At 35.6% G+C, this 25,396-nt stretch overlaps 1 protein-coding gene across 3 annotated transcripts in view; it reads right to left on the bottom strand.

The window, feature by feature from the left end:
* The window catches only part of TMCO1 (transmembrane and coiled-coil domains 1), a 62,927-nt gene that overhangs the window by 10,584 nt on the left and 26,947 nt on the right, over positions 1 to 25,396 (bottom strand). For all 3 annotated transcript variants that reach the window (XM_077156820.1, XM_077156819.1, XM_077156821.1), the window contains exons 5-6: positions 21,024 to 21,091; positions 9,725 to 9,869 (exon numbers count right to left, since the gene is read on the bottom strand). In XM_077156820.1, coding sequence (XP_077012935.1) covers positions 9,725 to 9,869; positions 21,024 to 21,091 — 213 coding nt within the window. The remainder of the gene's footprint in view (positions 1 to 9,724; positions 9,870 to 21,023; positions 21,092 to 25,396) is intronic.

Consider the following 25,396-nt stretch of genomic DNA (forward strand, 5'->3'; position numbering starts at 1 on the left):
CATGAGAGTCAACACAGCCAGAGAACTTGGCGATGAAGAAGGAAAACGCCCCTGGGGGAGCTTCATGAAACATGAAGCCTGGAGAGAAAGTGGGCAGACATCACCATGTTATAACATGTACTTTTCTAATTGAGAGAGAAACCCTGAACTTCATAGCCTTCTTGAACCAAAGGTATATTTCCCTGGATGCCACTGATTGGACATTTCTATAGCCTTGCTTTAATTTGGACATTATCATAGGCCTAGAATATGTAAACTTGCAACTTAATAAATTCCCCCTTCATTACGTTTCTGGTATATCACATTTCCATAGCTTGCAAACGAGAACAGTAACCCATACCAAATTTTGAAATCTGTTCTATAACTACTTGTTACAATGTACTTTTAATTTGTTTTTTTGTATATATGCTGTATTTCACAATAAAAAATGTTAAAAAAAATTTTGCCCTAGGAAAGCCAAAAGTCTGAAAAAAGAGTAAAATTTACTTTAGTCACTGTCCTGAAGAGACATACTTGTTAAAGGAGACAATGGCAAAACTCTCCTTGAAGTGATGTAAATGTTCTGAGAAATGATCATGGTGATGAATATACAACTATGTGATGATACTGTGAGCCACTGATTATACACCAAGTATGGAATGTTCATACGTTAAGAATGTTCGCATTGTATGTTGATCAATTTTATTATTAAAATAAAAAAAACTCTCCTTGACCCTTTTCAGATTATAAGCATAAAAACAAAGTTATTCAGTAAGATATGCATGACAAAAGAAAAAAAGATAAACTTTTTCCCACTTTTCTCAGGAACCACTAATCCTTTTTGCTTTCAAAGAAAAGAGAATTCTATTTATAGCATTTACATTTATATAAATTTATAAGAATAAAACACTTTTCCCTTAATAGAATGCCCCTTACTGTTTACTATGTAAACTTGCTCAGATTTTTGCTAAAGTTTAATGTTTCTATAGTGGAGATAATTATTTACTCAATCCACTATTAGACTAACTCATAATAAGAAAAAACAAAAAAGGAAGTCCTTTCATTTTAGAAATTAAAGGATTTTTTTATTCTTGAAATGTATCACTATCATGGACTAACAGCACCTTTTGTGGAAGCTGGCAAACCTACCATTTCGACTGCTATAAATTCACACAAAGGAAACATTTGTGATATGAAGGTCAAGGTAGTTTATCATTAAACTTAAAGGAAGTAAACAGAATTTAAGGCAAAAGAAAAAATGAGAACACATAATTAGATTTATTTTTTTATTTTCGGTTGACATAACATATCACCGTGTTTTAATGTGTGGGAAAAAAAAAAACTCTGTCCCATCTCAACAGGGGAACAAAAAACATGCTAAAAGTGTGTGTATATGTGTGTGTGGGGGGAAGGGGGGAAATTAATTTTTTTAAAGTGTGATTTTAAAGAACAACTACTAACTTTTCTATATCATCTCATTATCATAACACAATGAAGCTGTATACTAAACTCCATTTACCTTTGTGAAAACAGACTTGAAAGGTTGTATATGACTTTCCCAGGGACACTCAGTAAGTGGCAACAAAACTCAACCCTAGATATTTTACCTTCAAAATACTTTATTGACTTCCAGAGAAGATGGCGGCTTAGTAAGACGCGCGGGTCTTAGTTCCTCCTCCAGAACAGCTACTAAAGAAATAGAAACGGTACAGAACAGCTCCCGGAGCCACGACAGAGACCAAAAAGACAGCGTACCCCATTCTGGAAAGGCTGAACCGACAGGGAGAATCCGCTGCAGTGAGATACCCGAGGGGCGCGTGCTTCCCCGGGCCGGCTGGGAGAATTGGACAGGCAGTCCCCCAAGCCGTGGAGGCCGGCGACCGGGGTCCCTTCCACACACGTGGCTTCCCGGTCCAGCTGGGAATGTTGGACCAGCACTTCCCCAAGCCGTGGAGGTCGGCGCCCCCCCCACGCGCAGACTCCCAGGCTGGCTGGGAGATTTGAATCGGAACTTCCCCAAGTCGCTTCAGCTGGCGACCCTCCCCCACAGCGAGAGTTTTCCGAAGTTAAAAGAGCCACAGCATCTTTTACTGGTGGGACCCGCAGACAGACGAGCACCATGAGCGCCACATACTGGGCAGGATAAGAAAAACAGAGCCCAGAGATTTCACAGGAAAATCTTTCAACCTGCTGGGTCCCACACCCAGGGAAATCTGATTAAATGCCCAGACGCCAGCAGAAAATAACGGATCACGCTAGGAAAATTGAAGATATGGCCCAGTCAAAGGAACAAACAAATAGTTCAAATGAGATACAGGAGCTGAGTCAAAATACTTTATTTTCACAACCTTACAATGCTTTCTTCCTCATTCCCCATCATTTTACATTTCTGAATTAAGTATATGTCTTAAAATCTATTATATAATCAGTATAGTATGATTTCCTCATTTCTTTAAAATCTCTCAAGCCAATGGTGAATATAATTAGTAACACATCCTAGAATTGGAAAAAATACATAATAGATAAAAAACAGCCTCACAAATACTTACGTCAATTAGTACTGTCAAAACTGCTTTAGTCTTGATTTAAGGTTTAAATCTTTGCTTAATTTGCCCCTACTCGAATTGTTCCAGTTTGCTAATGCTGCTGGAACGCAATTTACTAGAAATGGATTGGCTTTTACAAAAGGAACTTATTAGGTTACAAATCTACAGTTCTAAGTCCATGAAAATGTCCAAATTAATCCATCAACAAGAGGATACTATCACTCAAGAAAGGCCGATTGTATCTGGGGTTTCTCTGTCACATGGGAAGGCACATGGTGACATTTGCTGGTTCTTCTCTGTTGGGTTGGTTTCACAACAGCTCTCTCAGCTCCTGTGGGTTCTTCTGGTTTCTCCTGGGGTGTTTTCCTCTGTGTGTCCTTTACTTGGTTTCATCTCTGTGCTTTCTATAGCACCTTCGAGCTTTCTTTCTGTTTACTTTTACATTCTTCATAGAGGACTCCAGTAAAAGGATTAAGACCCACCTTGAATTGGGGGGGGGGTCACATCTCCATGGAAACAATTTAATGAAAAGGTCCCTCCCACAATGGGTCTGTCCCCATAAGACTGGATTAAAAGAACATGGCTTTTCTGGGGTACCTTATAGATTCAAACAAGCATAACCACTGTAATAGAAATAACTTCAAATGTACTTCTACACCTCCAGTTTTTAATGATTTTAAGAAAGCGTAGCGATAGTTGGGACAATTAACCTTTTTATTTCAAAAGAATCCTAAGTTCCATGAAAGCAAGAACCATTATACATCAGTTTCGATTACAACTATATATCAAGTACCCAGCCCAGGGCTTGACATATATATGGACTTGATTTTGTTGAATTAATGAACAGTCAAGTCTATCAAAGAATAATTTCTAATGAGACAGTATATTTTGCTCTTAAGGATGGGGAAAAAAATCTAATGGGATCAGATGGACAACTTTGATTCCATCTAATATGATAACTCTATCACTATAAGGAGGATATTATTGTCATGAAGGGACTAGCAATGGCTGGTTTAATTACACCATCACTCACACTTAGTAAAAGAAGTGGATTCTGGTTGATACTATAGAGGTGTTAGTATTCACATATGTAAATGCAGTCACAATCTTTTACAAATAAAAGATTTGAAAAACATAAGTCCTCTCCTCAAGAAATTCAGCAATAAAAATATTTAATTACTTCAGCAACAAAATTGTTTCACTTTATAGATATGATAACAGAAATGCTTCTCATTCTCCTAGTGCTATATGCTAATTCACCATTAGAAGGAATTAAAACTCTCATTGTTGGAAGTAACTTGCATAACATGTACACTGTTTTTACTTGTTCAGTAAAAACTGTAATCTTGAGTGAATGAAATTATGGTTTTCAGTTACTGAAACAATAACATGAAAATTTAAATTTCACAGAATAAGGTTCAGCACTGCAAAGTACCTTGTAACCATTAAAGAACAATCTAAAGCTGGTGATAAACTGAAGGCTTACGCTTAATAACACTAGAATTATTAAATCTAGGAAACCAGAAAGTGGCTTCTGGGCATAAGAGAAGATTGGCTGTGAAATCCTCAAGAAAACAGCTACCATAGGCTGTCATACTAACAAGTTTAAACACTTGAGACTCTGTAGGTATGACATATTTACCTACTCCTCTATATTCTTTTACTCCAGAAACTCAGATTGCACAGGATTTAGCCCATCTCATGACTCTGGAAAATGCAAAAAAACCAGATATCTAAACAAAGTGTGAAGGAAGATGGGGCACCACCAATCAAGCACACGTCACTGGGATCTGAATAGATTTTATAAATCCAAAGAACAATTTGTATAGGAACTCCAGGGAAAATACTAGATGCTACTGAAAGGGACTCATAGTATTCAAATAAATGTACATCAGATTTAATAACAATCACTACATTAGATTCTCTGGCTTTTTAAATCTTTGGAAAAAAAAAGGAATAGGCAACTTGTATTCTCAAATGAATCTGATGTTTCTTCTAAAAGTCACATATGATATGGGAAAGGGCAAAGAAAGAATAACTGAGGTACATCAGCATAAACTCCAAATGGAGCCATGATTTAAATATAATAAGCAAAACTGCAAAAATACTAGGAGAAAACACAGTTGAATTCCTTTACAACTTTGGAATGAAGAAAATCTTTGTAATGATGACATAAAATCCCAAATCCATAAAAGACAGATAAATTTGACCAAAAAAAATTTTGCGTAGCAAAAACCTCCTAAGTAAAACTGAAACACAAATGAGAAAATTACTTACAACTGTGGGTTTAAAAGTATTATGTACCCTAGAAAAGCCATGTTTTAATCCTGATCCAAACTTGTAGGAGCAACTGTTTCTTTTAATTCTGACTCAATACTGTAAATCGGAGTCTTTGGATTAGATTGTTTTCACAGTGATGTGGAGATTATCACACATAATTGAGTATGGCTTTTGATTTGATGGAGATGTGACTCCACCTATTCCAGGTGGGTCTTGAAGTTTACTGGAATCCTTTAAAAGAGGAAACATTTTGGAGAGTACCAGAAATGACAGAAACCTCAGAGCGGACAGAAACTTCACAGCAGAGCTGATACAGATGTGGACACATGGAGAACAGAGACGCGAATGTTTGGAGATGCTTGAAGACCAGTACCCGTTGCCATGAGATGTTAAGCAAGTCAGAATCTGGACAGAGCCAAGGGAAGCCAAGAGTTAAAAGCTACACCTGGAGAAGTAAAGTGAAGAACCCCTACAGGAACAGAGGCTGAAAGCAACGGAGCCCAGGAACAAGCGACCAGCAGATGCCAAACACTTGACTATCCAGTGGAAAGAGGTGTTCCTGACCCATCGGCCTTTCTTAAGTGAAGGCAGCCTCTTGTTGGTGCCTTAATTTGGACACTTTCACTTCCTTAGAAATGTAAACTTGTAACTTATTAAAATTCCCTTTTTAAAGGCTGTTCTAGTTCTGGTATATCACATTCTAGCATCTTTCAAACTAACCCAACAATTTATAGCACAAACAGAGAGAACTAATCACCCTTAAAAAGTAAAGAACTAAAAATTAGTAGAAAGATCAACAACCCAATAGAAAAACAGGCAAAAAATATATAAACTGTTCTTAAAAATAAAAATGAAAGAAAAAACATATAAATGCTCTTAGACAAATAAGATGCTCAATCCAAATGCAAATTAAAACTACAATGAGTTAGCAATTCTTACATACCAGATTGGCAAAAACCCAAAAGTTTTACACTCTCCACTAATGAGGATGGAGGAAATACGCACTTTCATACATTGCTCTTAATAGTAATAAATAGTATAGCCACAATTCACCAAGTTTATAAGTTTATATTTCAGTGTTGCATCTATTATGTGTTTAAAATATGCATTTTAGGCACTTACTATATACTATACATAGGTACTTTAAGGTAAATAAAGACAATTAAGAAATCACTACCTTAAAAGAGCTAAGGAGGAAAGAAGATTAATACAGACAAAAGTAACATAACAAATAGACAAAACCAAACGTATAAGCAAAAACCATATTATAAGACAGAATAGAGTCAATCATTATGGAAACTTGCATTCTATTCTAGTCTCCCCATCACACATTCAGCTTTAAAACTCAGAGAAAAAAAAATACAATTTTTTTTTTCTTAAAATTACTTTATGCTACTATGTGTGTCTGAAACCAAATGGCCGATTTCTTTGCCTCATGAAGGTCTCAATGGGTAAATCTATCAGTCTACAATTTAAGTTTCTGAAAGCTCCTTTTTTATAACTGCTCATTTCATAGGAACATACATAGTCACCCACCATGTAACCTAAGATCATAAAAAGCCAAGACAACAACAAAATCAACAACATGAAATAGCAGGGCTAACAAAGCATTTTAGTTGAAAGAAAGAAGTATTTCTACTCTATAATATACTTCAACTGCTAAGACACTTTAGACTGAATCTGTTTATGAACATCTAGTACATAAGCTAACAACTGCAGGAATTTTGAAAACAAATACAGAAACCAGCTGTACCTAGTAAAATAAAATTATAAAAGCAGATCATTTCAGTGATTTTTCTAAGATTCTAAGTATCTCATTTGGAATTTTGGCAAACAATTAACTGTCTAATTGACCATGACTCAGGCTGATAGAATAAGAGAGAACTCAACCTTGATCTTGGGAAAGATAACTGTATACCAAAATGATAAATCCTTCAACAACAATATGTGGTAGCCCAAGGCCTGGGCCTCTTCCTAAATAGCCCATGACAAACTTGCTTTAGCCAAGGGTAAAGGTCAAAAAAGTAAACAATCTGTCTGGAAATGGAAGAATGTAACTGCAAATGTAAAGATGGCATTGAGTGTATTTTAGTCTTAAACACTAATTTTAGTGAAACATCAGGTCTTAGGACCCTTTAGCAATTATACTAGAGTTTATACTAGACACCAGATGTCCTCATATTATATGGAATGTCTTTGTTCTAAAATCATATATTACTTCTTGCACTACCCCTGCTTTTTGTGGAGCACTAATCCTCTGAATCAGCTGCCACTGGAGAACCTCTCCTGCTCGTAAGTCCCAGTCTATCTATGCCTGCTTCTGTACCTGGCAGGTTTTTCAGGCTCTGCATGAACTCAGTCTGGGCCCAAACACAATAGCTATACAATACAATAGCTCATATATTTTCCTGTTATTAATACCAGTGCATAGCACCAGACAACTGGAAATCAAAACAATTTGTATATATCCTCCTCGGCTAAACCCCAAACACTGAACTATCTTGAGTTTTTTCCTGCCCATTCTCCCACTTTAATTATCATTTATTTTATTAAGCTGTACCAATATAGGATCAATGGATTTTCCTATTTTAACTTGATAGTACGTATTGCATATTTCAGTTCTCAGGGGTTAGCAAACCATGGCCCACAGGCCAAATCTGGACCACTGCCGATTTTTTAAATGAAGTTTTCCTGGAACACAGCCATGTTCATTCATTTACATACTGTCCATGGCTGCTTTCATTCCACAAAAGCAGAGTTGAATAGTTGCAACAGTGACTGCACAACTTTAAAGCCTAAAATACTACTATCTAGACCTTTACAGCAAAAGTTTGCTGACCTCCACTGTAAATGAGGATTACATTCCTTAGAAAATTGTCAGACATACACCTCATCATATTTTCTGAAATAACTGAAAGGAGTTTAAAAACCAGTTTGAATGGTGCTTCCTAAATGGAAATTCTTAAAATTTACTTCATTTTCAAACCTCTACATTTCAAATGGTGATTCCCAGGTAACAATATCCAGGTAGCAATGCAAATGGTGTGCTTAAATTACTATTATCAGCATCATAAATAAAGTTGTGAAATCTGCAAGCAATTAAAATAGAACTAATTTACTGCTTAAAATGAAATATGCAAGATATTGTGTTTTATTAACATTTCAACCCAAGCCATAATTTTAAAATTTCAGATTTAAATACTCAAAGAACAACATTCTATAAAGATCAAAGGACCTCTACCAAACAAAGAGATCTGTTTTTCACTTTTAGTTAAACCAAAATGCTCTATTATGGATATATTTTCAAAAGGTGTATGGTTACTATACACCTCTGCTACAACAAACTACAAATTCTTGTTGGGCATACTCACTTAGCTGCTCCACAAATACCCCAAAGTCAGTATATCTTTTAACCAACCTATTCTTTCCTCTTTTCCCAATTTCTTAATGAAACTACCATTAATTTGGTCACCAAAGCCAGAAACCTGGGAATCATCTGAATTTCACCTTTCTCCCTCACATTAAATCAGCCACTTAAATTCTGCTAATTTAACCTTCTATATATCCCAATTTTGTCCCCTTCTCTTCATTGCTCTCATCACTGTTACTAGTTCAGACTATAATAATTTTTTGCTAGACTACTGTAATAGTCCTTTTTTTAAACTTCATTTTGAAATTTTTACATCCTCTCATGCCTCTTTTATAGCCATCCTTCACAATACAAGTGTCAGAAAATTCTAGAAGCCTTAAAATTTGGATGCATTTAATAGGCAGAAAGGGAAGTAGAAAGCATTCAAGATAGAAGGATAAACAAACAAAAACTACATGTAATATGGAAACTGCTGGGCATTTAAGAATGGCTGGAGTGCTGTGTTTGTGGGGAATATGAGGAAAGAAGAGGTGGGAAAAATATTAAGCAGTAAGATCATGAAGATCTTTGTGAGCCTCAGACTATAATTTCATTTTCCTACTAAATTTCACAAGTCAAGTCAACCAAAAATCTGCTGCCATAGACAGCATTCAGGAGAAGAAAAAATAAGGTAACTCTGAATCACTTATGTAACAAATATCAGAGGAATCATGTTCATATTCAGAGCATATAGCAACTTCCCCACTGCAATGCTCGCTGAATGGCAGTATGTTCAGAAACTGAATTAACGCCCTGAAATATAAAGAACTCTTGAGTCAGAGACTTTAATTCTATTTTTTAAAAATCCCATCTCAAGGGCGGGCCACAGTGGCTCAGCAGGTAAGAGTGCTTGCCTGCCATGCCTGAGGACCCGGGTTCGATTTCCGGTGCCTGCCCATGTAAAGAAAAAAAAAAAAATCCCATCTCAAAAAGCCACTTCATTCTTTAAACTTTCCTGCATGAACCTTCCTCTGCTAACTGAAAGTTACCTGTCTCTCTTCTAGGTCCTCATAAACTTTTTATACTTTCTCTTAGCTGCCACTGATTTTTCACTGTGAATGTCTGATCACTGTTTTGGTCATGTGTAAATTCTATAACCCAGGCCTTATCTCAACTGTAAATAATTTTAAATCACCAATAATTATTCTTACTTGTACTCCTAAATTAAAAGGGTACGGGTCTATAATAAAGAAGAAATGATACTGAAAAGACCAAACTCACTCTTAATTTTTGTAGCTTTATAGTTGTAATGAAGAAGGAACCTGAGCACTCTAAGAATAGGAAACAGAAAACATGTTTGGTTGTATCACTATTTCCCATTGCTAAGGATCAGTCATCTTGTCCTATACATATTTTAAGCAGTTTTAGAATGATACACAGGAACTCTAGAACAAGAAACAGAAAGTTCCCAGTCACATCAGGTAATCACTCCCAGTATTACAGAAGTAAAAGCTAATTTAAGGCATGAGAGCAAGGAAGGATATATTAAATGGTGGATGAAGTCACCTACCTGTCTAATTGACATGGTACAAAGAATATACAGGAAGATGAAGGAACAGTCTGTAGTATCATCCCCCAGCAGGTTTCGATGAGACAGTCCTTGGATGTAGGAAAGGGGGGTGAAGGGCAGCTTTGCCACTACTCTACCATCAAATCTAAAAAGGAAAAAACAGGGAATTGTTATTTTTGGAAGACTGACAAGCTTCTTAGTTTCAGAGTAAAATCTGGAACAGAAATAGATCTTGTCTCCTGATCTTTGGAAAAAACACAAACAAAAAGGGTAACAAGCTAAAGAGACCTGAAGAACAAAAGGATGTAAGGAAGAGCCTAAATTATTCCCATCAGTCTTTTGCTAAACTTGTGACTCTCAATATTTTTAGCATCAGGACTCCTTTATACTCTGAAAAATTATTGAGACCCCTAAAGAGCTTTTGTTTTTCCACCAATATTTATTGTATTAGAAGTTAAAACTGAGAAATGTAAAAAAACTAATTCATTAAAAAAGAGCAACAAACCTACTAAATATTAACATAAATATTTTGTGAAAAATAATTACATTTTCAAAAACAAAGCAAAAATTTAGTGAAAAGAGAGGCACTGTTCTACCTTTTTACAAATCTCTTTAATATTTGGCTTAATAGAAAACTTCTGGCTTATCACAGCTATTTCTGTATTTCAATCTGTTACAATATCATACATCATGTGGCTTCTGGAAAACTCTACCGTACATTCATGACAAAATGTGAGAAAGGTAAAGAACTCCTTAGAATTATTATAAAAATAGTTTTGTCCTCAAGGACTCCCGAAAGGGTGTCAGAGACGTACAGGGATTCCCAGACCAGACCTTGAGAACTACTATTCTAAACCACGATACCAGTAAAATTTTAAGATCCCTCTTTTCCAAACCTCAAAGAGCCCTAAAACACACATTAAACAGAATAAACATTTCTGAATAGGAATCCATTGAAAGTATTGGGGTGAATGCAAAAAGCAGATTACTAAATTGTACATATACTATGTTCTAAATTTTTTTAAAAGAGAAAAGCTTAGGAAAAAGCTGAAAAAAAATCTATTAGGAAAAAGATACATATCAGTGTTTATGCTGGGGATATAAGCTTCTTTTACACTTTTCTTTGAAGAAGATGTGTAATCAGACAATAATGAAAATTATAAAACTGTGTGATTAAGGATAAGGATACTTATTTAAACTATAACATTACAGTGAAATATGACAGCATCAGCTGACTTACTCAAAGTCTTTAATAGCAATGGAAACACCTAGAAAATTTTCTCTTAGAAAAACACTTGCCACTTAGAATATTTCTGTGGGGCTAAGGGAAAAGGGAGGCAGCATTATACCTTTTTGGGGGAATAAAATCTAAATATCCAGACCAACTATTGTGGTTCTAAAAAGCTTCTTATACTCCTGTTCTCCAAAGAATATAAAATAGACTAAATGTGACATCTTCTATATGTATGACTATCGACTTAATATTTCCAACTTCCTTCCTAGTGCAGGCATACATTGTTTTATTGTGCTCAACAGTATTGTGTTTTTACAAACTGGAGGTCTGTGGCAACTACTGCTTCAAGCAAGTCTATGGGCATCATTTTTCCAATATATAATGCTACTGCATTTTTTAAAAAGATTACATTACGGTGTAAACATAACTTTTATATGTTCTGGGAAACCAAAAAATTGGTGTGACTCACTTTATTGAGACATTTGCTTTATTGTAGCAGTCTAGAACTGGACCCATAGAATCTCCTGTATATATTTATATAGGGAAAGGTGTCAAGCATGCGGTGACTTTGCTTATAATTTACAAAAAATATTTAAAGATCTGCTTTAGGTCACTATTGTCACTCTTGTCTACTAACCTCACAAAAGCCAAAAAAAAAAAAAAAGCAATTTTTACAAGAGAAAATATTCTCATTCACTCACAAAAACTATTAAATATAACTGTCCCAATATTTTATGACCATGGCCTATATACAGCATGCTCTTCTAAGTATGCCACTCTGACTATTCTTCTGTAAGTTAAACTGTGAGATGAAGGATCAAACAAATATAGTCAGATGTTTATCCTCCCTATCTCTAACATACACACCCAATAAATTCATCTTATATAGTCATTTAATTCTTTATTTCCAACTTAAAAACTTTTATGTCCTGTAAGTTATTCAATCATGTGAAACTGACATATTACATATGAGATCTTAAACCAGCAACAATTATGGAAAACTTCAAGACTTTACACTGCTAATGAATTATTTTTTTCCAAGTGACTAAAAACTTATCATATAAGTGGTATTTCACCTAATAATGAAGAGAATTGGGGAAAGAAAGGCAAGGGGCAAAGACAGAGATGGGCTAAGGTAGCAAGATGATTTATTTAAGTGCCATTGGGTGCACTTACTCTTCCCGCCTCCAGAGAACAGTACCACTACTCCTGGGCAGAGGTACAGTCCCAGTAAAATAAAGTACTTTCAAACCCTAACAGCTATTTTTTGATAAAAGTGTGAGTTTCCAAAACTATCAAGCTTCCTCATCACTGGAAATTATTAAATACAGGATGGAAAATTATCTGCTAGAAATATTGCTGGAGTAATTTCTGTATTGGGAGAGAAGTTACATGTAATATAACTTTAAAGATCTCTAAGCTTTTATAAATGATCCAGGAAGAGAAGCCCAAGAGAAATAAACAGCACATCTAATGCTTCTCACTGCTCCTCTAGCACCTGGGAGCTCAAGTCCTTCCTTTCATTTTTTTAAAAAAATTTTTTAAATTAATTCTTAATTTTTAAAAAAAATATTACAAGAAAGAAACACAAACATCCCCAACATATGATCATTCTGTTCTACATATATACTCAGCAATTCACAATATCATATAGTTGCATATTCATCATCATGATCATTTCTTAGAACATTTGCATCAATTCAGAAAAAGAAATAGAAAGACAACAGAAAAATAAAACAAAAACAGAAAAAAAAATCAAATATACCATATCCCTTACCCCTCCCTTTCATTGATCACTAGCATTTCAAACTAAATTTATTTTAACATTTGTTCCCCCTAATTATTTATTTTTATTCCATATGTTCTACTCATCTGTTGACACGGTAGATAAAGGGAGCATCAGACGCAAGGTTTTCACATTCACACAGTCACACTGTGAAAGCTATCTCATTATTCAATCATCCTCAAGAAACACGGCTACTGGAACACAGCTCTACATTTTCAGTCAGTTCCCTCCAGCCTCTCCATTACATCTTGGATAACAAGGTAAAGGTATTTAATGCTTAAGAATAACCTCCAGGATAACCTCTTGACTCTGTTTGGAATCTCTCAGCCATTGACACTTTGTCTCATTTCACTCTTTCCCATTTTGGTCGAGAAGGTTTTCTCAATCCTTTGATGCTGGGTCTCAGCTCATTCTAGGATTTCTGTCCCACATTGCCAGGAAGATCCACACCCCTGAGAGTCATGTCCCATGTAGACAGGGGGAGGGTGGTGAGTTTGCTTGCTGTGTTGGCTGGAGAGAGAGGCCATATCTGAGCAACAAAAGAGGTTCTCTTGGGGGTGACTCTTAGGCCTAATTTTAAGTAGGTTTAGCCTATTCTTTCTGGGGTTAAGTTTCATATGAACAAACCCCAAGACTGGGGGCTCAGCCTACAGCTTTGGTTGTCCACACCGCTTGTAAGAATATCAAGAATTCAACTTGGGGAGGCTGAATTTTCCCCCGTTCTCAGCATTCCCCAAAGGGGACTTTGCAAATACTTTTCCACTCACTGATCAAATCACTCTGGGCTTCACTGGGGCATCACTCTGGCCAAACCAACAAAATCTCATGTCCTACCCAAGGCTCCATGTACTTATATTGTTCAACCAAGCTATCTACATAAGTTATATGAGGAAATGCACTACTCAAAATATAAATTTTGTACCAAATAAACATTTTTTGCTTTAGTCTCACACATAAGTTGAAATTTTAAAATATCAATTACCATCTAATTTCAGCACCCTGCAGTAATGACATTCCTTTGTTCTTCCTCATGTAAAAACATTTTCTAAATTTGTACATTTAGTCACTATCATTATACACTCTAGGCATTCCTAGATTATACCATTTCAATCTTTAACATCTTTCTTTCTGATTTCATTTATGCCCCCAGCCCTCCTCCCACTATCATTCTCACATTCAGCTTCATTCAGTATTTTAACATAATTGCATTACAGTTAGTATTGTGCTGTCCATTTCGAAGTTTTTATATTCAGTTCTGTTGCACAATCTGTATCCCTTCAACTCCAATTACCCAATATCTTACCCTATTTCTATCTCCTGACGGTCTCTGTTACCAACGAAATATTTCAAATTTATTCACTAATGTCAGTTCATATCAGTGAGACCATAGAGTATTTGCCCTTTTGTTTTTGGCTAATCTCACTCAGTATAATGTCCTTAAGGTCCATCCATGTTGTCACATACTTCATAACTTTATTCTGTCTTACAGATGCATAATATTCCATCTTATGTATATACCACAGTTTCTTTAGCCACCGTCTGTTGATGGACATTTTGGCTGTTTTCATCTCTTGGTAATTGTAAATAATGCCACTATAAACATTGGTGTGCAAATGTCCGTTTGTGTCCTTGCCCTCATGTCCTTTGAGTAGAGACAACACATATATGGGTACTGTTTTTTAATCCATTCTGCCAGTCTATGTCTTTTGATTGGGGAGTTTAATCCATTAACATTTAGTGTTATTACTGCGTGGGTAGTACTTTCTTTTACCATTTTGCCTTTTGGATTTTATATGTCATATCTAATTTTCCTTCTTTTTACCTTTACTCATAGTCTTCCTTTCTACACTCTTCTCCACACCTCTCTCTTCTGTCTTTTTGTATCTGTCTCTAGTGTTCCCTTTAGTATTTCTTGCAGAGCTGGTCTCTTGGTCACAAATTCTCTCAGTGATTTTTTGTCTGAAAATGTTTTAATTTCTCCTTCATTTTTGAAGGACAATTTTGCTGGATATAGAATTCTTGGTTGGCAGTTTTTATCTTTTAATAATTTAAATATATTATCCCACTGTCTTCTTGCCTCCATGGTTTCTGCTGAGAGATCTACGCATAGCCTTATTGGGCTTCCCTTGTATGTGATGGATTGCTTTTTCTCTTGCTGCTTTCAAGATCCTCTCTTTCTCTTTGACCTCTGACATTCTGATTAGTAAATGTCTTGGAGAATGTCTATTTGGATCTGTTCTGTTTGGGGTATGCTGCACTTCTTGGATCTGTAATTTTAAGTCTTTTCATGGGAAATTTTCAGTGATAATTTCCTCCATTAGTTTTTCTCCTCCTTTTCCCTTCTCTTCTCCTTCTGGGACACCCACAACACGTATATTCATGTGCTTTATTTTGTCATTCAATTCCCTGAGTCCCTGCTCATATTTTTCTCTATATTTTCTTTTCCTTGTCAGATTTCAGATGTTCCATCCTCCAATTCACTAATCCTTTCTTCTGCCTCTTGAAATCTACCATTGTAGGTTTCCATTGTTTTTTTCATCTCTTCTACTGTGCCTTTCATTCCCATAAGTTCTGTGATTTGTTTTTTCAGACTTTCGATTTCTTCTTTTTGTTTATTCCTTGCCTTCTTTATATCCTCCCTGAATTCACTGATTTGGTTTTTGATGAGGATTTCCATGTCTGTTTGTACATTCTAAATTGTTTCAGCTCCTATATCTCATTTGAATCATTGGTTTATTCTTTTGACTGGGCCATATCTTCAATTTTCCTAGTGTGATTTGTTATGTTTTGCTGGCGTCTAGGCATTTTTACCATAATCAGTTTATTCTGGAGATTGCTTTCACTTCTTTTACCTAGGGTTTTCTTGCTGGATGAATTTGTTGTTTATCTGTTCTTTGACATTCAGTTCAGCTTTTTCTGGACCTCTAGCTTAGGTTTTGTTTAACAGAGGAGAATTTTTCAGTTCTTGTTTTCTTGTTTCTTGCCCTGCCTGTATAGTGCCTTTTACCCTCACCCTTAGGAGGGTCTATTTAGGTATTACAGACCCCAGTCAGATTTTCCCAGTTCAAACTGGCCTCCTGTCAGGAGGAAAGAGTCATCTGCATCGGTTTTCCCTGAAGGTGAAATCTAGCAGGTTGAAAGACTTTCCTGTCAAGTCTTGGCACCCTGTTTTTCTCATTCTGCCCAGTATGTGGTGCCTGTCTGCCTGCCGGTCCCACCAGCATAAGATGATGCGGTACCTTTAACTTTGGCAGACTCTCCCTGCTGGGGATGTGGTAGAGACAGAGGAGAGATTATAGGCTGGTTTTAATGGCTTCAAATTACCGAGCCCTTGTGTCTGAATTCCTTGAGGGAGGGATTCCACTTGAGTTGGGCTTCACTCCTCCCCTGGGGAAGGCACAAGCTCCAAAAATGAGCTTGTTTCTGCATTTGCCTCGGGCAGTTGCAGCCTAAAAAGCCCTGCCACTGTGTCCAAAGGCAGTCAAGCCTTTGTAGAAACACAGCCACAAAAACCTCTGCTTCCTTTTTTTTTTCTTTTTCCATCAGTGCTGCCCCCTTGGTGCCGGAGCCAAAATGATCGACCTCTGCTTTGACCAGGTTTATCTGAGCTGGGGGCCTATTTTTAGTAGTCAGAATTTGTAATTTATTCCACAATTGACATTTGGTTGTGCTCAGCCCCCGCTGCTGGTAAAGTCTCCTTCCTTTCCCTTCTGGGAAGGAGACTATGGGGGAGGGGCGCCGGCCACCACACCTTGAGGAACTCACGGTTCTGAGGGAGCTTGCAGCCAGTCCAACTGGTCCAGACTGGGGTACGCTGTGTGTCCAGTCACTGATATGGCCCCAGGAGCTGTTCTGTACTGTTTCTGGTTATTTAGTAGTTGTTCTGGAGGATGAACTAAAATGCGCACGTTGCTAAGCCACCGTCTTGGCCCGGACCCTATTCCATATCAAGTCCTTCCCTTCTTAATCTAACTTTAGGCTTTTATTTTAAATTATTGCTAGCTGTCAATAAATTTTAAGAATAAAATGGATATTAGAGACTCTGTATTTCAATCCACAATAAATAGATGATCAGAGTGAAGCAAGAGAAATTATGGTAAAGACAGACTAATTTTTTGTTCAATATAGTAAAAACATATGTTGATTGTTAAGTTCATATGCCCCTTCATAAAAATAAAGATGTAGCCTTTTAGTTCTAGGTGCTAACAATCTAAGGCACAATAACACTATTAAAGAAAAATGTACAGGGAACAAAGATCAAACAAAAAATGAATACAGCTCTTGAATTTCCATCATTATTGGAAAACAAAACAAGCAAATGAAAAGCTACCACTTGTCAGTGTTCTGAATGAGGAAGCTGACAAAGGAAAATAAATACTTTAAAAACATCTAACCTAGCTGAAGATCATCTATTTAAAAATACCAAACATAATCTAGAGTATCTGGAATATGGTAATACATATATCTCTCTCTCCTTCTGTATTTAACAGTTTTCTATTGCTAACCCTTCTCTATTCATGATATTTAAATAAATCTCTATTTGCTGTTACTTATAAACAGTGCATTCAGAAGCCAGATGCCTTGACAGATATCCTCTTTCTGAGTTCTTTGATGTGAATGTCATGCTCTCCTCCTATAGCGTGTCCAAGTAAGCACATTCAATAACAAACTAGCTACCTTTGAACTGCAGTATAGAACATAAAAATAAAGATATATTCCTTTTAAATCACTTGAAAAGAAACATGTCTGCTAGAAACAAAGCATTTACATTGTGTTTTAAAAAAAAAAGAGATTTCCTTACTACCAGTAGCAGTCTTTTATACGAAGCTCATCATAATTAAGCTTTTCATATAATTCTCCTCCTGAAGATACTTATTTGACTTCTTTGACTTTCAAAGTATGGAAGGTATATACCATAAAAAAGCACCTAATGTATTTTGTACCTATAAACTGCTTACATTATCAAGTGGTTCAACACTGGTCCAAAACTTACCAAATAATTCAATCAAAAAATATTTGTTGAGTGTTTATTAAAGGATTAAGTCTGTTAAGAATCATGTAAGATGAACAGGGCATGAGATTTTGTAGATTTGTTCAGGTTAGCATGATAACCCAATAAATCACAGAGTGATGTGAACAGTGAATAAAGAAGTATTTGCAAAGTCCCCTTGGGAATGGTGAGAAAGGGGGAAAATTCAACTTTCCCATTTGGAGAAGTCCTGATATTCTCCCAAGCAGTGGGGACTTCAGTATTTAACAGTTTTCTATTTATAACCCTTCTCTACTTATGATATGCTATGCTTTGAAATTCATTGCTTTTTTGTATATGTTATTTTTCACAAAAATGAAAAAAATCAGCCTTTTTCTTTTCTTTTTTGCCAGTTAACCATATTCATTTTAATGTCTATTCAGATCTTAAAAAGTTTCCCCACAACATTTAGTTTTGAGATATTAATTAAAACTGTACAAATACACCATAGCTATAAGATTAAACTTGTAGCACATTACTATCAGAATAAACCACTCTTTAGATTTTAGCATTTCCAACAAAGTAAACTGGAACTTCTGTTGCAAAAATACCACAGAATTATTATTTTATAATGTGCCCATGGATAACGCTCTCTATGATACCAGTTATATTAGCATTATGACAGTCATAAAATACATAAAAATATCTATCAACAGTTGATAAGATTATTTTTTAAAAAGAACATACAGCACTAATGTCCATAAAATGGAAGTATAAACAGAATAGTCCTAAATTTAAAATGTCTATTTTAAATATCAATTTGGAAATAAAATCAAGAAAAAAAATATATGCACTCAGTGAAATAAATCACTGCTGTGGCAACTGGATACATTTGAGAACAATTGTAAACATCAGAGAAGAGTCAGTGATCAGTAGCAAAAGTTTGCTTCGGGGGACCAGCTTGCATACCTTAGCTTTGTGTTTAGCAGGAACAGGGAACCAAAGTGTTTTTGAAAGTCTGATGAACCAACATTCAACACAGTTTCAAGAGCTTTCTTAATGAAGTGACAATGAGAGAACTTTTACTTGGTTAAACTGGAAGTTGTGAAGCCAGGAATTAATAGCATTTGTTCTTGTCAAGAGTTTTTAAGTTTATGGGAACACACTGGGGAAAGCAGAAATTCATAAAGGATGCAAGCTGGTACCCTCTGGCCAGTCACTCTTTTTGGGAATCCCTATAATTGACAAATTTTAAAGATTTCATCAATCTCACTCTTTCCTGGGAAAAGCAGTCTTAATGTGTAAAGTTGAGCCATTATACTGCCAACAGCCAACACATCAATGGAGGAGCTATAAACTGAAGTTCGTAATAAAACTTCAGGACCACGACACCATCTGGTAGATATATAATCGGTATAAGGTGGCTGTGACCTTAATTCTTTTGCAAGTCCAAAATCAGCAATTTTCACAAGTTCTGGACCCATACAAAGCAAATTTTCTGGCTTCATGTCTCTATGGAAAAAACATGTTTATGAATGAAAGCCAACCCTTGCAATATTTGATACTTAATATTTCTGATGACCGATTCAGGGAATAACTTGTTTCTTCGCTTCTTCCAAGTTCATACACTGATCTCAAGAACAGAACTTCCTCTTCATCCTTTTGATGGCCACCAGCTCCCAGGACTTGCTGCTCTTGCCCATAAGCATGTTCCTGTAGGTTCCATCCCCCCAACTGTCTCAAAGTTGTATATTAGTTCATCGTGGAAAAATAAGGCAGCAGAAATGGTTGACCAAAGCGACTTCCTTCTTGAATAGAAACTTAACTGTTTCTTTATATTTACTCCGTTTTGCCCTCAGACTGTGGTTGTTAGACTGGTGACAGGTTTTATCGTTATTAAAAACCGACTCTTTTCTGAGATTACGTAGGTTCATGAGATATAGCAATTAGGGATCTGGCAAGGAAACAGTGCTTCCATTCTTATGAATACCCCCGTTTGCTCCCTTGTGAAGCTCTGGTGTCCTATCAGCCTTTTTCTTCCTATAAAATTTTGACACTACTGAGGGCAGAGGCCATATTCTCTCTGTTGTATTTTGATACCTACCACAGTACATGGCACATGGTGGGCACTAAGAAGTGGGGAGAGATGTAAACACATGGGGGACAAAGCAGGAGGGACAGACAGACAGATAGAAGAGAGGAGGAGAAGGAGGACAGAAAGGAAGCAGTGAAATTGTGATATGCATAGGATGGTTCAGGTTAGCTCTGGAAAGGTAATAAATGGCTGGTTTGCCATGGATATTTTTGCAACTTCTGTTAAATCAGTTCACAACTACTCCATTTAAATGTTAATATTTTTTTATTCATACAAGGGGTAATTGGAAACAATATAGTTACCCAAAGATAAGAGAATCAATAAGTAAACAGTGGTACATATACTCGATGAACTATTAACTTTAAATTTGATAATAGATTTTAATGAATGGGAAAATGATTACTTTATAAGGGTAAATGTAAAAAGCATAGTTTAATATCATTTATCCAGTTGACAATTAGATAAGAAAAACATATACATAGAAACTTTTGAAAGAAATTCATTACAGCAAAACTTTACTTTAGGTGATCAAAAAAAAAATCAATTAAATAAATGTTAGTTTAAACAACAGTAACTTACCTTATCATTTAACAAGATTAAAGTTGTTAAGACTATTTAAGATCAAATCATCTTTATATAACTACCTTTGTTTTGAAGCAAGATGCTAGTAAGCAACTTAAATGAATAAAGAGAAATATTAAACTCTTTTTAGAAGCCCCATATGCCTAACCTTTGTCTTGTACATGAAACGTCTTCAATATTAAGAAGGTGAAAATGTTTTTATTTACTTATACTCATCAAAATTAAATTTCCTTGGTGCTGATAATTGTACTCAAGTCAGGAAGAGAATATATTTGTTCCTGGGAAATACACACTGAAGTAGTTATAAGTAGAGGAGCATGATGCCTATAACATACTCTCAAATGATTCACAAAAAATACATGAAAAACGTATTAATATATACCTATGATATATAGAGAACAGAAAAAGAGAGAAAATGTGTAAATGAAAGAGAAAGCAAATGGGACAAAGTGTTAAGAACTGTGTATGTGAATGACAGATACCAATACTATTCCTGCAACTTTTCCGTAAGTTTGAAACTATATAAAAATAAAATATTAACAAAAAAGTTAACTACATACTTCATGCCCTTTCCTCCATTCCCCAACACACACACACAGAGTAATACGTAAAACCATATAAGAGAATACTCACATGGAATTGAACATTCCCATTAGGGCAGTAAAACAAAAACCAATTGCAAACATGGATTTCATTCGAACCTGTAAGAAAACCAACAAACTGTCATTTCACACTAAAGAAAACTACTACTAAAGCATATCTCAAAAGTTTTGGGTTTATGTTGTTTTTTTAAAAGACACTCCTTAATAAAAAGTTATTTGTTGGTTAACCCTCCCTTCATCTCTGATTTTTCTTCTCCTTGCCACCTTCTGATAAACAGAATTAGGTGGCCATATGACTCAATTCTGGCCAATGAGTTATAAGTACCAGTACTGGATGGGGCTTTTTAAAGGGACAAACATGGAAGGCATCCTCTTAGACTTTTTTGACCATTCTTCTTGACTGGAACGAAGATCAAAATGGCTAGAGATGAAGCAGCCTTCACACAACCAAGCTAAGGATGAAAAAGCCTAGATTCTTAATGGCATTTCTGAGATGCTACACCAGCCCAGGACGGCTAATCTGGACTTCTCTTCTTGCACAAGAAAAAGAAACTTTTATATGTTTAAACCATTATTAGTAAGATATTCTGTCATGTGCAACTAGTTCCTTCCTGAATTAGATACAACATAAATGTATAAATAAACAAAAGATTACAAAGATATAAAATTAGCAGCTATATCTGAAGGGTTAGTTTATGGGCAATGTTCATCTCTTCTTCCTTCTGTAGTTTCCAAATTTACAATGTATTAATTTTATCAACAGAAAACTTACTTTTTAAAATATGCACTCTTAAATTATAACATTTCATAATTAATAAGAATTTCAAAACTGAAAAGATAAAGAAATATAGCAGGGTCTCTCAGTAAGTGAAAGAGAACTGTTGCACAGTTCATGTCCTGTATTAAATTCAAAGAAGTTAAATAAGTTAAGCCACATAATTAGTCTCTTTCTAGCCTAGAAAGATATGCTTGACCAAATCCTACTCTTTATAAATAAGCAAAGAATAATGAAATAATCTTTCTTTGCTTTTTTTTTTGAAAGTGGAATTCTTTACTTCTCCGTTCTTAAGGAAAGATTTTCTTGAAATACAACTTTCTCTCCCTGACTGTAGAATCACTGTGACATTTTAGTGTATTGTTCTGAAGGGTTAATGTGATGTTTTTGTTTCTTTTTTTTTTTAATTTTTTTATTTATTTTTTATTAATTAAAGAAAAAAGAAATTAACACAACATTTAGAAATCATTCCATTCATGTTTTTGTTTCTTAATGGGATTTAACTTCCTTACACTTTGAAAGGCCTTTTAAAAAAACAAACAAAAAAAAAGATAAAAGGCATCCATGATATTCCAACTCCTTAACTGGATTATGAGGTCAACATATAGCCAAAGATTTAGCATTAAATAAGGAAGAAGAAGACAATAAAGTACTTTGTTAGAAAACGCAAAAAGGAAATTAAGCAAGACCTGTGAAAGGGGAGAAATTATAACCTTGAAACAGCCTAAAAACCTTCTCTGTATTATTAAAATGAAGCTTAACTAGAGGATAAAAACAGGGACTTACAAAACAGCATGGTACGAGCATAAAGTCAGATATACTAAACAATGGAATTGAATAGAGTGTTCAGATATAGACCCTCTCATCTATGGACAATTGATCTTTGATAAGGCAGTCAAGCCAACTCACCTGGGACAGAACAGTCTCTTCAATAAATGGTGCCTAGAGAACTAGATATCCAATGCAAAAGAATGAAAGAGGATCCATAGCTCACACCCTATACAAAAATTAACTCAAAATGGATCAAAGACCTAAACATTAGATCTAAGACCATAAAACTGTTAGAAGAAAATGTAGGGAAATATCTTATAAATCTTATAATAGGAGGTGGTTTCCTAGAGCTTACACCCAAAGCATAAGCATTGAAGAAAGAAATAAATAAATGGGAACTCCTCAAAATTAAACACTTTTGCGCATCAAAGAACTTTGTCAAGAAAGTAAAAAGACAGCCTATACAATGGGAGACAATATTTGGAAATGATATATTAGATAAACGTCTAGTATCCAGAATATACAAAAAGATTGTTCAACTGAACAGCAAAAATACAGACAACCCAAATACAAAAGTGGACAAAAGACTTGAACAGATACTTCTCAGAGGAGGCCAAAAGGCACATGAAAAGATGATCAATTTCCCTGGCTATTAGGGAAATACAAATCAAAACCACAATGAGATATCATCTCATACCCACCAGAATGGCCATTATCAATAAAACAGAAAATGACAAGTGCTGGAGAGGACGTGGAGAAAGAGGCACACTTATCCACTGTTGGTGGGAACATCAAATGGTACAACCACTGTGGAAAGCAGTTTGGTGGTTCCTCAGGAGGCTAAGTATAGAATTGCCATATGACCCGGCAATACCATTGCTAGATATCTACTCAGAGGACATGAGGGCAAGGACACAAATGGACATTTACACACCAATGTTTATAGCAGCATTGTTTACAGTTGCCAAGAGATGGAAACAGCCAAAATGTACATCAACAGACAAGTGGCTACACAAGCTGTGGTATATACATACGATGAAATATTATGTAGCAGAAAGACAAAATAAAGTTATGAAGTATGTAACAACATGGATGGACCTTAAGGGCATTATGCTGAGTGAGATTAGCCAGAAACAAAAGGACAAATGCTGTATGGTCTCACTGATATGAACTAACATTAATGAATGAACTTGGATAATTTCAGTTAAGAACAGAGGTCATCAGGAGATAGAAATACATCGGGTAATTGGAGCTGAAGGGATGCAGATTGTGCAACAGGACTGATTGTAAAAACTCGGAAATGGATAGACAGCACAATACTACCTGATTGTAGCACAGTAATATTAGAACACCGAATGAAGCTGAATGTGAGAATGATAAAGGGTGGAGGTCTGGGGGCACAAATGAAACCAGAAGGAAAGACAGACAATAAAGACTGAGACAGCATTATCTAGCAATGTCTAGAGTGTATAATGATAGTGACTAAATATACAAATTTAAAAAATGTTTTTGCATGAGGAAGAACAAAGGAATGTCAATATGGCAGGGTGTTGAAAATAGGTGGTAATTAATACGCTAAAACTTTAACTTATGTGTGAGACTAAAGCAAAAAATGTTTATTTGGTACAAAATCTATATTTTGACTAGTGCATTTCCTAATATAATTTATGTGGACAGCTTAATAGAACACTATAAATGTATGGAACCTTGAGTAGGGCATGAGATTTTACAGGTTTATCCAGAGTGATGCCTTGATAAATCCCAGAGTGATCTGAACAGTGAATAAACAAGTATTTGCAAAGCCCCCTAGGGAGAATGGCGAGAAAGGGGGAAAACTCAACTTCCACAAGTGGAGAATTCCTGATAGTCTCATAAGCATATGAAACTTAACCCTGCAAAGGATACGCTAAGCCTATTTAAAATTAGGCCTAAGAGTCACCCCCAGAGAACCTCTTTTGTTGCTCATATGTGGCCCCTCTCTCTCAGTCAACACAAGCGAACTCACTGCCCTCCCCCTCTCTAGGTGGGACATGACTCCCAGGGGTGTGAACCTTCCTGGCAAAGTGGGCCAGAAATCCTAGAATGAGCTTGGACTCAGCATCAAGGGATTGAGAAAACCTTTTTGGCCAAAAAGGGGATGAGAGAAATGAGTCAAAATAGTGTCAATGGCTGAGAGATTCCAAACTGAGTCGAGAAGTTATCCTGGAAGTTATTCTTACACATTATATAGATATCACCTTTTTAAGTTAAGGCGTAATGGAGAGGCTGAAGGGAACAGCCTGAAAATGTAGAGCTGTGTTCTAGCAGCCATGTTTCCTGAAGATGATTGTATGATATAGCTTTTGCAGTGTGACTGTGTGATTGTGAAAACTTTGTGTTTGATGCTCCTTTTATCTACCTTATTGACAGATAAGAAAACATATGGATTAAAAATAAATAAATAATAGGGGGAAGAAATGTAAAAGTTTAGTATACTGAAATACTAGTGATCAGTGAAAGGGAGGGGTAAGGGGTATGGCATATATGAATTTTTTTCTGTTTTCCTTTTATTTCTTTTTCTGAATTGATGCAAATGTTCTAAGAAATGATCATGATGATGAATATACAAGTATGTGATAAAAAAACTACATGAAGGGGTGGTGCGAAAAAAAGAATGTTTGTGTTTGCAAGTTGAATAAAAAAATAAATTAAAAACAAAAACTGGGACTTATAACTTAGCAAAACCTACAGTGAATGATGACAGTGGTTAATTGAACAAATATAACCAAGTTCTTACATGAACTAGATCAAACGTACGTCACTATTACAAGGCATTAATAATAGGGTGTATAGGGGGAAAATACAATTAATGCAAACTA

The sequence above is a fragment of the Tamandua tetradactyla genome, chromosome 4, assembly GCF_023851605.1.
Source record: "Tamandua tetradactyla isolate mTamTet1 chromosome 4, mTamTet1.pri, whole genome shotgun sequence".
NCBI lineage: Eukaryota > Metazoa > Chordata > Mammalia > Pilosa > Myrmecophagidae > Tamandua > Tamandua tetradactyla.